Here is a 13081-nt window from a genome sequence, read left to right as displayed (position 1 = left end):
AGACAATTTACAAGTTCTTACTCCTTTATTAGAAGACTTGGTTCTCCATAAATATTTTATTGTACCCCTACTTATTTAAAATGATTAGAGTTTCAGTATTATAGCCGCACCATGATTGCAAAGTAATTACACTACAATTTGCAGCTTGTTAAGCTAATGTTACGTAATTCAAGTCAAGACTCTCCACATTGTTGGTACTCAGGCTCCAAATTTTGAAGATGATCTTGTCATAGGCCCAAATTCTGCCGCAGCACATCTAATCCATTTACTTGCACTTCCACTAATGTATTCAGTACAGGAGAAAGTTCATATGGAGAAATAGGCCATTTGCCACGTTGTATAATTGGATATAACAAGACTCAGAGTGCATTAAGTAGAGCGATGAATCCAGGAGAAAAGACAGCAGCCGTTAGCTCCATCATAACAGCTCAGCTGAGAAATCATCACACAGATTCAATGAGATGGAGGAGAGAGCGTTATGGTCGCTGAGGGCCACAGGACTCATGGTGATATTAGGTGGAGGAGCAGGGAGTTAGTCAGTGGAAAAGAGAGACAGAAAGTAGAGACAGTAAAACAGGACAGTGTGTTTCATTTTCACATCTAATGAGTTTTACACTGTGTAAATCGCACATCCTACTGAGTAAAAATAAAGTGGCACCCGAGGTGGATATGTGCATATATACTATGTGAATACGTGTGTGCCATGATGTCAAGCTCTTCATTGAGCTGCTCCCTAGAGGGAAATGCTAACTATAATAACTGCAACCAGGTATTAAAGGCTAACTGTCTCTGATAGTGATAGTGCCCTCGACTGTGAACTGTGAATATAGGTGTTGTTAGACTAAGATAAGCTACAATAGATTAAAGGAGTAGAGTTAAAGCTGCAGCAATCAATACTTTTAATGTTAATAAGGGATCAAATCTGAGAGGAGTCACCTCTAGTGACATTAGTAATTATCACCTGACTCTGCAGTTCCTTATAGATTTACAGACCATGGGCTGTTTTTGTATGGAATATTGCTTTGGTTTCTGGGCCCACAACCATGTTTCCACATTAAGCAGACTATTTTCAGCAAAATACCTCTGATAAACCCATTGTATACCACTTGCATATTTATGTATAGTATATTATGGTTATATTGTAGTACTTTAAGTAAAGTTATTTTAGGTAGTTGGTGGAAACTAATGTGAAAGCGAATATTTGACTTTAATTTGTGGAAAAAACCAACAGGCCCTCATACCTCAACGACAGAATAAACTCTCAAAACGATAAAGTCCATATTGAGCTTCAGTGTTCTCACATCACTAGACTGATTTTCCAGCTTCAACAATACATGCAGGCTGAGTTTATAAGGTATTTGTATATCCTCTGCATATGTTCACTGCTGCAAAACTTTTCACACTCAAGAGAGTTCGAGCTGCAGATTTCCGCCGAAACGCCCCTAATTTGAATACAAGCATTCCGGAGCCGGCTTTTGTCGGGACCTTTTTTGTCCCTGTAGAAGAGCAGGGTCTTTTTTTCTCCCCTGAAACAGCCTGGTTACTGATTGGATAGAATGCTAAGCGGGATGTGACGTAGTACTCTACACAACAACAACACTTGCCATTTGTAAAAGCCGGCAAAGCAGTGTTCCCAACTTAGCGACTTAGTTGCTTAATTTAGCGACTTTTCAGACCCCTTTAGAGACTATTTTTCAAGAAAGTGACTGGAGACAAATCCAGCGACTCCTTCTCACTCTTCTTAACGAGCCAGAGGCTGGTTTGTTAAGAAGAGCTGCCGTTAGCGGCAGTTAGCTACAGTTAGCTCTGTAGCAGTACAGTGTGTATGTGCTGCTGCTACAGGAGGTGTTCACTTAGCGATCTCTGTTTGTTTACAATAAGCACTGGACACTCTGTGCACAGTTAGCAATGCCGTTAATTCACAATCACTATGTTTATGATAAGCGGAGACTGTGCATAATTAGCCATGCTGCTTTCAGCTGCTGACATTGTGCACAGTTAGGGACGGTGAAAACCATACGTCACCTCCAGAGTCTCTAAATCCCTCTGGGGGCTAACTTGTAGTCGAAACACGCAGAGTAAGCGGACTTTTGAGAGGGTGGGGCCTGAGACTTTCCCGGTGGCGACTTTACCCCCTAGTGGAAACACAGCTATAATTAGTTGAGCAACTTAACAAAAAACAGGGACACAACTTAAAAGTAATACTACTGTTCTCTGTGTGTACTGCATGAATGAATAGACTTATTTTATAGCATGTAGCCATTACAACTTTTTAAGATGATAGATAATATGTCAGTGTTGTATGTAAAGCTTTCACTGCCCCCAAGTGGCAGAAAAATATAAGAAAGAATGCAGCTTTAAACTACAAAAAACTACATTAGCTTGGTTTTCTTACATTTTTACTGGCCCAGTTTCTTGCCTCCCTTCAACGTAGAAAAACTCACATCAGCGGGTTTAATGGCCTTTTCTCAAAATGTTGAGGGCCATCAGGAGGATCAGTGATATCAGTGCTGGAGCCGTTTCAGGCTGCTGCAGAAACCATTAGAGCCACACACTGCTGAAGGTTAGCAGCTAGAAAGAAAGCAGGCTGGATCAATTCAAAGAGCACTTTGAGATGTTTTTGAAGCATTTGTCTGATCTCTCATTGAACAGAGGCTTGCTTCACTCTACACATATCTATCCTAACTCATTTACTCTGATATCGAGCTTCCAAATGGATCACTGAAATGGAGAAAGCAATTAGTAAAACAGCAGATTAAGAGCTAATAGGTTTCTGTCCTGAGTGTTGGTGTAGATAATGCTCTTTTGACAGTCCATTTGGCTTTTTTAATGAGAAAAAAAATGATTTCCAATGCACTCTTCAGGTAGATACTGAATGTTGTAGCTACTTCAAATGAGAAAATTAAATAAAAACTTGCAAGTATGACCTCAGTCTATATTTTTTGGCGTAAACTATTTCACACGGAGGAAAAAAGTCCACATCATGGCCAAAAAAACGCTGAAGTTTTGTGGATTTTTTAGTCAGTGGTGATGACAGCTCCACTTTTTCCTTATATCAAATTAAATATCTTGAAACAAGTCTATAAGTCACTTTATTCCAGAATAATATCATTTCTTTCAGTAAAATTCTCACACTTCAATCTGCCTTGGCAACAAGAGACATGCAGTATTGTTTTAGAAAAACAAGGTTATATGGCTCAGGCTAATAAACTTGTTGAAATGTTTTCCAGTGTTATTTATGATATTTTTGATGTGGAGGAGGTTTCTACAAGTGCTGACAGATGGTTTGTTGCATCTGTTCAGCAGGTTTGTGGTCTGGTTGCTTCTTTTTATCTGCTCTTCTGTAGAACTTTTGACGTTGTCTTATTTTGATTCGTGTGCATGACATTTAAGGCCTATAACTGCTGTTATTGATTACAAAGTGATTTAAACAAATTGTATAAAACAATAAAAAAAACAGTAATTATAAGAGATAAGTAAGTAAATTCACCATATTCAATTAGAGATCAATACGCTGTGATTTAAATCACAGTACTCACACAGTAAGACTCATATCAGGATGCATAAATAATCCTTTTATAATTGCTACATGGCCCTCTGAAAAAGAATCAAAACGGATCGTGAGGTGCTTAGAGATTAGAGATTGTGCACAGCGCTGCTAGGACCCTGCTGACACACACAGAAACCCAAAAATATGTCTGTTTTGACTGTAATAAGGCCTCCAAGGCAATACCTCTTTGAAATAAATGTTAAAGAACATGTTCTTTCACCCCCAATCAATCTGAAAAACACACTGAGCCTGAGAAAGCACATTCATGGTCCTAGAAACACAAACAACACTGCCATATGCAGAAAAACTGCGCCTTTACTATTTGTATTAGAGCACCAAACTACAGTCCAGAGGCTTCTGTAAACTATAGACTAATTTATTATCCGTGTGGTAACACAAACGTCTCCTGTCTCCACTCAGGTGTTGAAATGCCTCAGACTGATATAGAAACACACACTCAAGCAGTCTGGACCTGGTGGCTGCGGCCGCTGCTGTTGGAACAGTAAAGGGATTACTTACAGAAGACCTATAATCTATGTGGCAACCAGAGGTGTAGGTGTGTGTGTGTGTGTGTGTGTGTGTGTGTGTGTGTGTGTGTGTGTGTGTGTGTGTACATGTGTGTGTGTGTGTGTGTATGACTGAGCATGCATGTCTGTGTGGTATACTTGGAAGCCAACAGCAGTAGGCCAGCAGCAGTGAAACCAGTGAAATCAGACTGTCTGCATCTCCTTCTAGTGTAATTTTCCTGAAATAGCAGTGATGTCATGTAAGCAGTAGCGTGCTGCTGGCGGCTGTGGGCAGCAGCGATCTGCAGCCTCCAGGCCATGTTTGTCTAGTAAGGCTATGCTGTTAGGGCTGCTGGTGGAGGGCCAGGCATGGGGCCAGCGGTGGCTGATGATAATAGAGGGGAAGTGGATGTGGTGGGTTTAATCACTCACTCTGAGGAGAGAACACAAAGTCTCTGATGCGGCCCCTCTGCCTGTCTCAGATTTTACTTCTTCTCTTTTCCATTTTCATTAAACTGCTCCTGTTGTGACTGCTTGTTTCTCACCCTCCAAGAATGTAATAGCTTTATTTGGTTAAACAATATATGGCTGTAGTGTTTAATAAGGCTTCCTATAAAATTAAACACCTTAAAAACATTAAATCAGCTCTAATTATGAATGAACTAATGACTAAAATGTCACACTAAAACAAACACTAGTTAAACCTGCATTAATTGATTTTTTTTTTCTTGGCCGATTGGCCAAAGCGCTGAGGTATTATCACCCAATAAAGTGGATATGACGCACAGTTCAGCAGAAAGTTGCGTATTTACACAACCAGTAGACAAAGAGTATCTTTATAATTCATTTGGAGTTGTTTTTGCCACCTGGCAGCTTATCCTTATGCAATGATTATCTTATGAAATATCTTCGATCGACTTAAACTTGTGAACTTGCTTAATGTTCTGAAACTACGTGATAATGTTGAGGCAGTAAAACTACTATCACCAGTTCAGAAAAGATACGATATGACATATTATTTATTAACATAATCACGGATGTGTTAATGAACACGACATTGTTATGTACATATGTATGTTATCTCTTTTTAGCTCTGGTTTGGTCTCCACTATTCCCTGAGGGAAACATCTGGCTTTCAAATGCTAAGTGCTCCATTAGATAGTCAGCAACTTTGTCTATCTGCAGTTTGGTGCTGGACATCGTGGTGTAGAGTGTGGATAGAAGATAACTTTTCACAGAAAACTTTCCTGTGGCACCTGGAAATGAATTTGGAAATGTGTGATGTGAGAAATGAACCTACACATAATTATAACCTGAATCTGCAGCTCCACTCAGCTTTACTGGGGTATGAATGAGTTTCAGTTCAATGTTTAGCTGTCTGACAGCAATTTTAACTCTCACAGTGCTGCTGATATTTAGCTTTTGCTCTTATCGTGAGTTTTTTTTTTAACTTTTCCGTGTAAGCCACTCATATATGTCTGAGCTTCTGCCTTTGGTTCTTTCCATCTTTTTCTCTTCACCCCTCCTTCTGACAGCAGCACAAGGTTTCATGTGTCCTGTAGCTCAGAGTCTTATTCATCACAGCCTGTTGAAGAGCCCACTGAGGAAACCAGTGTGGCATTAAACCAAGCCAGTGGTCTGGTCAAAGGGAACCACATGTGTTCCTAACAGCTCTCCACAGACACACACTCTTGGCTTGACACAGTCCAGACCACAGAGAAGAAGAGCTTGTGGTTCTGGAGCGGTGTGGTTGAGGAGCGCTGCCACAGAGTGAGCTCAGGTGTTCTGCCCCGAGGTGAGCCGCCTCAAATGTTTGGAAGTAAATGTCAAAGAAAGTTAGAACATTTCCTCCACGTAATAATCAGACGTTTTGTATGGAAGCTAATGCAAATTAGGCAAGTGTAAGTAGCAGCAGCTGTGACTCTTTGCCCTCTTGTTCAATCAAACAGTCACAACAGGATTTCACTGAGTTTTGTAATGATTACCGAGGCCCTGAGTGACAGAATGTGCAGGTTTTATGAAAGTGAGAGAAAATGTGTGACCTTTACACAGTTTGCTGAGTGATACACAGTGTAGGCTATTTAACAGATTGGCACAGGAGTGGGTTGGCTGAGGCCACACTTTGATTTTATTTGTTTTGAGCTTGCAATAAGGGCTTTGGATTCACCGTGCTTGCAATGCAGTCATTTTTAAAATACCGTTATTGTTATAGTTATAGTTTTCCTCGTACCAGGAGGATTATGAATGGATTAAAAACAAGAACAGAGTTTTCATTCCTCTGTGTGTAGGAATAGCAGGCAAGAGAGACAGAAACAAAGACATGCAGACTAACAATAAAGGAGATCTAGAAAAAAGAAGGCGTGCAGACCTTAGTGATTGCGAGGGCACATGCTTGTCCCCAAATCTCTATCAGCTGCTGTTGTCCGAACCTGTAGTCCCTCAGTAGCTCTGTCTCGATAGCTGCTGCCTCCCCTTTACTGTCAGACAGAGAATAATATACAACAAAGTGTTAGAAAGAGAGATATTGATCATTATCATCATTTTGCTCACCATCATCGTCAATAATCATAATCATAATCAGTGTTAACACCAAGTGGAGCTTTTCAGGGAGAGAATTGTGTCATCACTGGTGTGCTCTGAGTCTCATTAAATGGGCTTCACATATTATTCATATGTAGCCCATCAGCAAAAAGCAGCAAATTCAAAGCATCTGTTAGGGATGGAATAGTGAAAAGGCCTACTGGGCACAAGCCCATGGGTCCACCTGGTCTCCACCTACAATATGTCAGAGACACGTTCCAAGCAGGAAGAGAGTCCCAATGACCACAAAGACACATAAAAGGACTACAAAGAGACATAAAGGGACTACAAAGTGACTGAAAAGACTACAAATAGATACAGAACAGCTGCAAAGAGACAGTGAGACTCACAATGACTATGAAAGGGAGCCAAACAACCACAAAGAGACAGAAAGTAGCTCCAAAGACAGAGCCATTTTCTGTCTATAAAAAGGAGCAAAACCAACCACAGACAAACAAATAACTATAAAGAGAGCAGAAGAAATACAAGGGACACAAAACAACAATAAAACAGGCTAAACAACTATAAAGTTGGTTCATAACAAGTTCATAATTTGTCCATGGCATCTGTGTGAATAAAATATCCTTTCCAACACTGCATACAGAAGTCACTTACAAGGTAACATTTGGTCTTTACACGACACAGAAATGACACCTACCGGTAATCAAGTGACCCGTGATGCACTCAAAGGTATTTATAACACGGCTAAATTGGTCTGCATACATGTTGTCACACGTGTGCTTAAGCAGAAGGTTCGGCTGGATTGTAGGTTGGTTTTTAAGACTTTCTATGTGTCCGCGTCTACTCATAACAAACCTTAACAGCTTCTGGGAAGTACAGTCATGAAACTCAAAACAGAACTCAAGGAACTCAACTGTGACGTATACGGTAGCTTACATGTTCCAGGTTTTGCCTGTGTGTGTGAACCCAAGCTGATGTGATTTCTGCATTAGCTGTGATATTAATAATCTAATGTTCACACATTTTGGTTGTGCCTTTGCTTCCACTGGCTGCTCTCTGCATGGTGACAGTGTGACTAACGCTGCTGTATTAGAGCCTGCTGGTGCTGCTTTTAGCGTGTGTGTGTGTGTGTGTGAGAGAGAGAGAGAGTGCAATGTAAAAACAGCACAGAAGTGGGCAGAAAAACAGGAACAAGTCAAGTGAAAATAATATGAGTCTTCATTTAGAATCTTATTCTGTAACACTGAGTACATCCCTTTTACTCTACAGACACCTGGTGGTCGTCCTCGGTACTGCAGCTCAATAAGAAAACCTGGACGATGAAAAGGGTGCTTTCAGGTAGAAACGAGACTTGTTGTCATCATTATTTACCAATTCACTGTACTCTAAAACATCTCGGGGAGATGTGAAAAATCTCTACAGACTGTTCTTTATAGTATAATTCCTTCATGAAACTGCTCAAAAGAAGCTCTGTGGATTTTCTTGAGTGACCATTTCATGATTAGAAAGAGATTTTGCTGTTAAGTTTTTCAAATGTATTTTTAGCACTTTGGGCTCCACAAGCAAAGTGCCATCTAGTTCCATTATATTTGAGAGAAGGCAGACATCTCTACAGGCAATATTCCAACATTTGGCAGCTAAAACCAAAAACACTCTAGATTGATAAATTGCACTACAGGTAAGAAAAATTGTCCCTTTAAGAGTGATTATGTATTCACATCAACCCTACACTGCAAATTATTTGGTTCTTACCAAGATAAAAAAATAAATAAAAATTATTCTAAAGAATATATTTATAAGTGTTAGATAATTGATCTTGTTTTAAGAGTTAATTTCTTATTTTAAGCGTTCAACATGCTTATTTCTAGATTTAATAATCTTAATTTAAGAAATCTTTTCAAATGAAATATCTGTCCTTGCAGCAAGATAATTTCACCCAGATTTAGTGTGTTTTCCCCTTTTTTGCAGTGTATCCAGAGCAATAAAAGCAGATGAAAGAGGTTGTGTTACACAAAGTCAATATTGGCGCTCCTCACCACTTAAAATTTTCACATCTCAAAGAGTTTTTAAGACTCTTAGCGTGTGTGTGTGTGTGTGTGTGTGTGTGTGTGTGTGTGATCACTGGACACTAACATGGACAACCACATACATTCATTGATTATCCTTAATCACCCTGGGCAGGTCACCAGACTATCACAGGGCTGACACATGGAGACAGACAACCATTCATGCTCTCATACACTCCTACGGGCAATTTGGAGACTCCAATTAAACCTAAGCTGCGTGTGTTTGGACTGTGGGAGGAAGCCGGAGGATCCAGAGAGATCCCACGCTGACACTGGGAGAACATGCAAACTCCACACAGAAGAGCCAGATTCAAACCCACGTCTCTTTTGACATGAGGCGAAACCACTACACCACCATGCAGCCATAACCACATACAATTTGATAATATGAGACATTTGCACACAGATGAATGGAAGTTTAATGAAGAGTTCCTGTCTCTTACGTGGTAAAATTGCTGTATTATGTCACTGTCTTTCATTTGTTTTATGGCTCCAATTCCCAGGAAGACACTGAAAAAAAAGCTTCTATTTTTGTTTTGTTTTGGTTGAACAATTACAGTGAGTTGCATAAATGTGTGTGTGTGTGTGGGGGGGGGGGGGGGGGGGTTGTATGAATCTGAAGAACCACACACATGCACTCATTCCACTCTATTATCTGTGGTGGCAGTGAGACTAATGCTAAGCCTGCTTGTGTTCCTTTTAGGTTCTTTTAAGAAACAGCAATCTGTGTGTGTGCGTTTGTGTGTCTCTGTGTATGTTAGCAAGCCAGTGTAACCAAGTGGGGTTTCTGGCATTTACCTGTGCCAGTGGAGCGGCGGCAGCTGTCACCCACGGCTCACCTCAGGGATGTTTCCTGAGTCACTGTGACAAGTTGATCTTTGGAAAGTTCACTTCAGTCCACAGGGTTTGCTCTGTGTTCGCTGCACCCGGCAGCACCACAGCTCCTTGGTTTTAATTGGGCCAAATTGATTCTACATGGGGAGAGGCTGTTTCCCTTCTCGCCTTTAAAGCAGGGGGAGTAGGGAGGAAGCAAATTTGTGTTTTAAAATAAATCACCAAATCTGGTGTGCTGTTGTTGGTCAGAATTGATACTACCACAGTAGAAGTACTGCTGCTGAAAAGGCACTTACTATTGATCCTTAACATATCGGACAGAACAAAGTGCTGTGGGTGTACAGCTCAGCTGTTACTGTTAGCCAAGTGGCTCTACCACAAGGGAGCAGCACACAGTGTTCAGGACAGACTAAAGACAGATGGCCATGCAGCACACTGCATGTTTTTAGTTGTTGTTTTTTATTTCCAGTTTTTTTTGGTGCATGTCTTAACTCTTAACCCTTTGATGCACAACATGGGTCTAAAGTGACCCGACAGAGTTTTTATATTCTATATCTTTGCAATAAATTATTTTCATCATTCAGTATTCCAGGTTTTCCTCAATTAGTTTTTGATCATCATACCTCCTAATTTTATGTTTTCCTATATTAATTTTTGAATAAAATCACTTTTTGTATCACTACTCTTCTAATGCACAGCATGGGTCAAAAATGACCCATATCCATTTTTTTTAGCTAAGTAGCTTGCTATGCTAACTACTTAGCTAACTTCTTGGCTAAGTAGTTCTTAGCAAGCTACTTAGCCAAGTAGTAAGCTATATAATAATACAAAAACTTTTTTTCTTCACAAAGTATGAGAGGCAAAATCGAAATAATGATATGTTGTTGTCAAAAACAAGATATTTAAAGAATACTTGGAATATTCAATCATAAAATAAGTTGATATCAAAAGATAGAGCACAGAAACACACAGTAAGCATTAAATAACATGGAAATGAATACGGGTCATTGTTGACCCATGTTGTGCATTAGAGGGGGTGTCAATATGTTGTACATCAAAGGGTTAATCAAACATGTATTCACCTTAACTACTTCAGAAAACTTTTTTTTTCTTTCTTTCTTTCTTTTTTTTTTTTTTTTTTTTTTTACATATAAACGTGCAAAGGCCTTTAAGGGAGTACCAATCTGTTTCTAAAGGAAAGCCGGCGTAACCCTGGCCTTGATTTAAAAATGTGTGTAGGTGCGAGGTGTCTATGTGCCAGCTGCTGAAAAAAGAAATAGGGCCATATGAGTATTAGCTTTTGTTGCACCTGTAGCCACAGCCATGCAGCAGCCTTTTCCCCAGAGGGAGGGTTGATTTCCCCATGCTGCGTGTTATGTGCTCCTGCAGTGTGCCCCCTTCATTGTAGCGCTGCTCAACTGTGATCACAATGTGCTTAATGAGTCTGTTTGCCTTACACTTGAGATAAGGTAAAATGAAACTTTAATGGTCCCTGTGGGGAAATGAGGTCAGTGCAGCAGCTAATAGCGAGAGTGTATACAGCAAAGATTAAAAAAAAATAATAATAATAATAATGGAGAAGTTGAGGGGGTCATAAAAACATTAAAATGCAAATTATGACACATGAATATATCATAATGTGTGGATAGAAGTGTGAGTACGAGTCCATCATCGTCAGTTGTCAGTGTTTCCAGTGTATTTGTTAAAATATCTTAAATCACTCAGTATATTATGAGTTTTGAGGCACTCCTTTGCACAAAATATAGCAACTTACCATCTAAATACAATGGGTGAACCCTTAACACCTATTAAATGTAATGCAATTCAATTCTATGCAACAGCCCTGCAGCACATAGGCTACAATGACAGTAAAGTAGCACACAAACATGCTAATTTTACCCTCTATTGTCAGCCAATGAAACACTCGGTGTGTTACTGTATATATATTCTGCATCTGTGAAGCATCCTTGTATCATATGAGAGATGAATTCTCCACTGAATATCACAAGAGCTTCTATTTTTCTAACATCGGAAACTGAAATAGCCACATTTCCCACCCCCTCTCTCTCAATTTGCCTCATTTCCACCTTTCCGGCATGATCTGCTGCTGAGATAAGGAGCATGATTAAAATAACTGAGAGTGTAATATTTCAGTCGACATTTTTCCAACCTCCCAATGTAGGACTACGCTTGGCAGGGGGAGCTCCACGTTACAAAGCGAAATCATAGAGAAACAGACAAAAACAATGCCAGTTTTTTTTTTTTTAAATAACTCAACCAAACAAATTCTGAGCATGTTGTAGATATAAGATTTATTTTAATAACTAAAGAAAACCCACATTGGTAACATACAGAAACGTATTGCTGCCACCCTTAAAAAAGGCTCAGTATCACGTTATAACGTGATCAGTATCACGTTTTAACTTTATGTATCATGTTATAACATGGTAGTTTTACGCTATTTCATGATAACGAAACAAAATGAACAAGAATAGACGGACAGACAGAGAGACAGACAGACAGACAGACAGACTTTAAGTTTGGTTTCAGACATGATGTGATGTCACATGATTTCAGACAGAAAATTTTCAATAACTACACTATTGAAGCTTGGAGTAGTACTTAAATCCCCTCACACATTAATTAGCTCCTCTTGGTTATACTGCAGCACTTTGGGAAAATCTGCATTTTTTTTTTATTTTGGGGATTTTTCTCATCCTAAAAATTAACATGTGCATGACAGCATGACAAAAGAAACTGCTTTTGGCTTACATCGTCTCTACATTTTTTACTTTGTATGCAGTTGCATCAAAATGAATGTTCAGAAAGAAACAATAGTGATACAAAACCTCATTGTCTCTAAACCTCATCTATCTATCCATCCATCTATGTATCTGTTCTAGCCTCTATGCATCTATTCTTGCTCGTTTCATTTTGTTATCATGAAATATATCATATGTATCACGTATAACATGATACTGAGCCTTTTGTGTGTGTGTGTGTGTGGCAGTAATATGTTTCCGTAGTAACAACTGTCTTAAGACATGGGCAGCTTTTACTTCTCGCCACACTTGATTATCACTTCCAGGTATATTTTTAGTTGAGCTGGTGGCATGCAAAACACAGTAAATGTTAACTTATGTGCAACACTAAGAAGGTTAAAGTATGTTAGCCATGCCAACATGAGCGTGGTAGCATACTAACATGCCTGCATTCTTCCTAATGGCCAGAAGGGGCTGCAGTGGTTGCAAAAAGAAGTTTGATTCTAAAGAAGTCTCTCAAGAAACTACTTCTCACTTTTAAAATTATTAGTAGTTCGGTTGACATTTTCCTAATGACTTTATAGTACCAATCGCTAGTTTCAGGTCTTCTTCAACACAGCATGATGTTTATTTTGTAAATTATAGTCCCTTGTAGAGTAATATACATGATAAAGAAGGGAATGCTTTAAGACGCAGCTACCTTGTGATTTAGTGTCCTCTTGGGAGTTGTATGTTTTTTCTGAACTTCGATTCTTTCACAGTGTGTTTACAGTTTTAAAAGTTAATTGCAACATTTTTGTCACCTGACAATGTCTTGCTCAG

At 39.4% G+C, this 13081-nt stretch overlaps 1 protein-coding gene across 2 annotated transcripts in view; it reads right to left on the bottom strand.

The window, feature by feature from the left end:
* Positions 1 to 13081, bottom strand: part of yjefn3 (YjeF N-terminal domain containing 3) — a 70838-nt gene that overhangs the window by 10896 nt on the left and 46861 nt on the right. For both annotated transcript variants that reach the window (XM_059341127.1, XM_059341126.1), the window contains one exon: positions 6425 to 6533. In XM_059341127.1, the coding sequence (XP_059197110.1) occupies positions 6425 to 6533 (109 nt within the window). The remainder of the gene's footprint in view (positions 1 to 6424; positions 6534 to 13081) is intronic.

This window comes from Centropristis striata, chromosome 9 (genome assembly GCF_030273125.1).
Source record: "Centropristis striata isolate RG_2023a ecotype Rhode Island chromosome 9, C.striata_1.0, whole genome shotgun sequence".
Taxonomy (NCBI): Eukaryota; Metazoa; Chordata; class Actinopteri; order Perciformes; family Serranidae; genus Centropristis; species Centropristis striata.
Note: the sequence above shows the minus strand (reverse complement) of the source record. Positions and strands in the feature narration are given on the sequence as shown.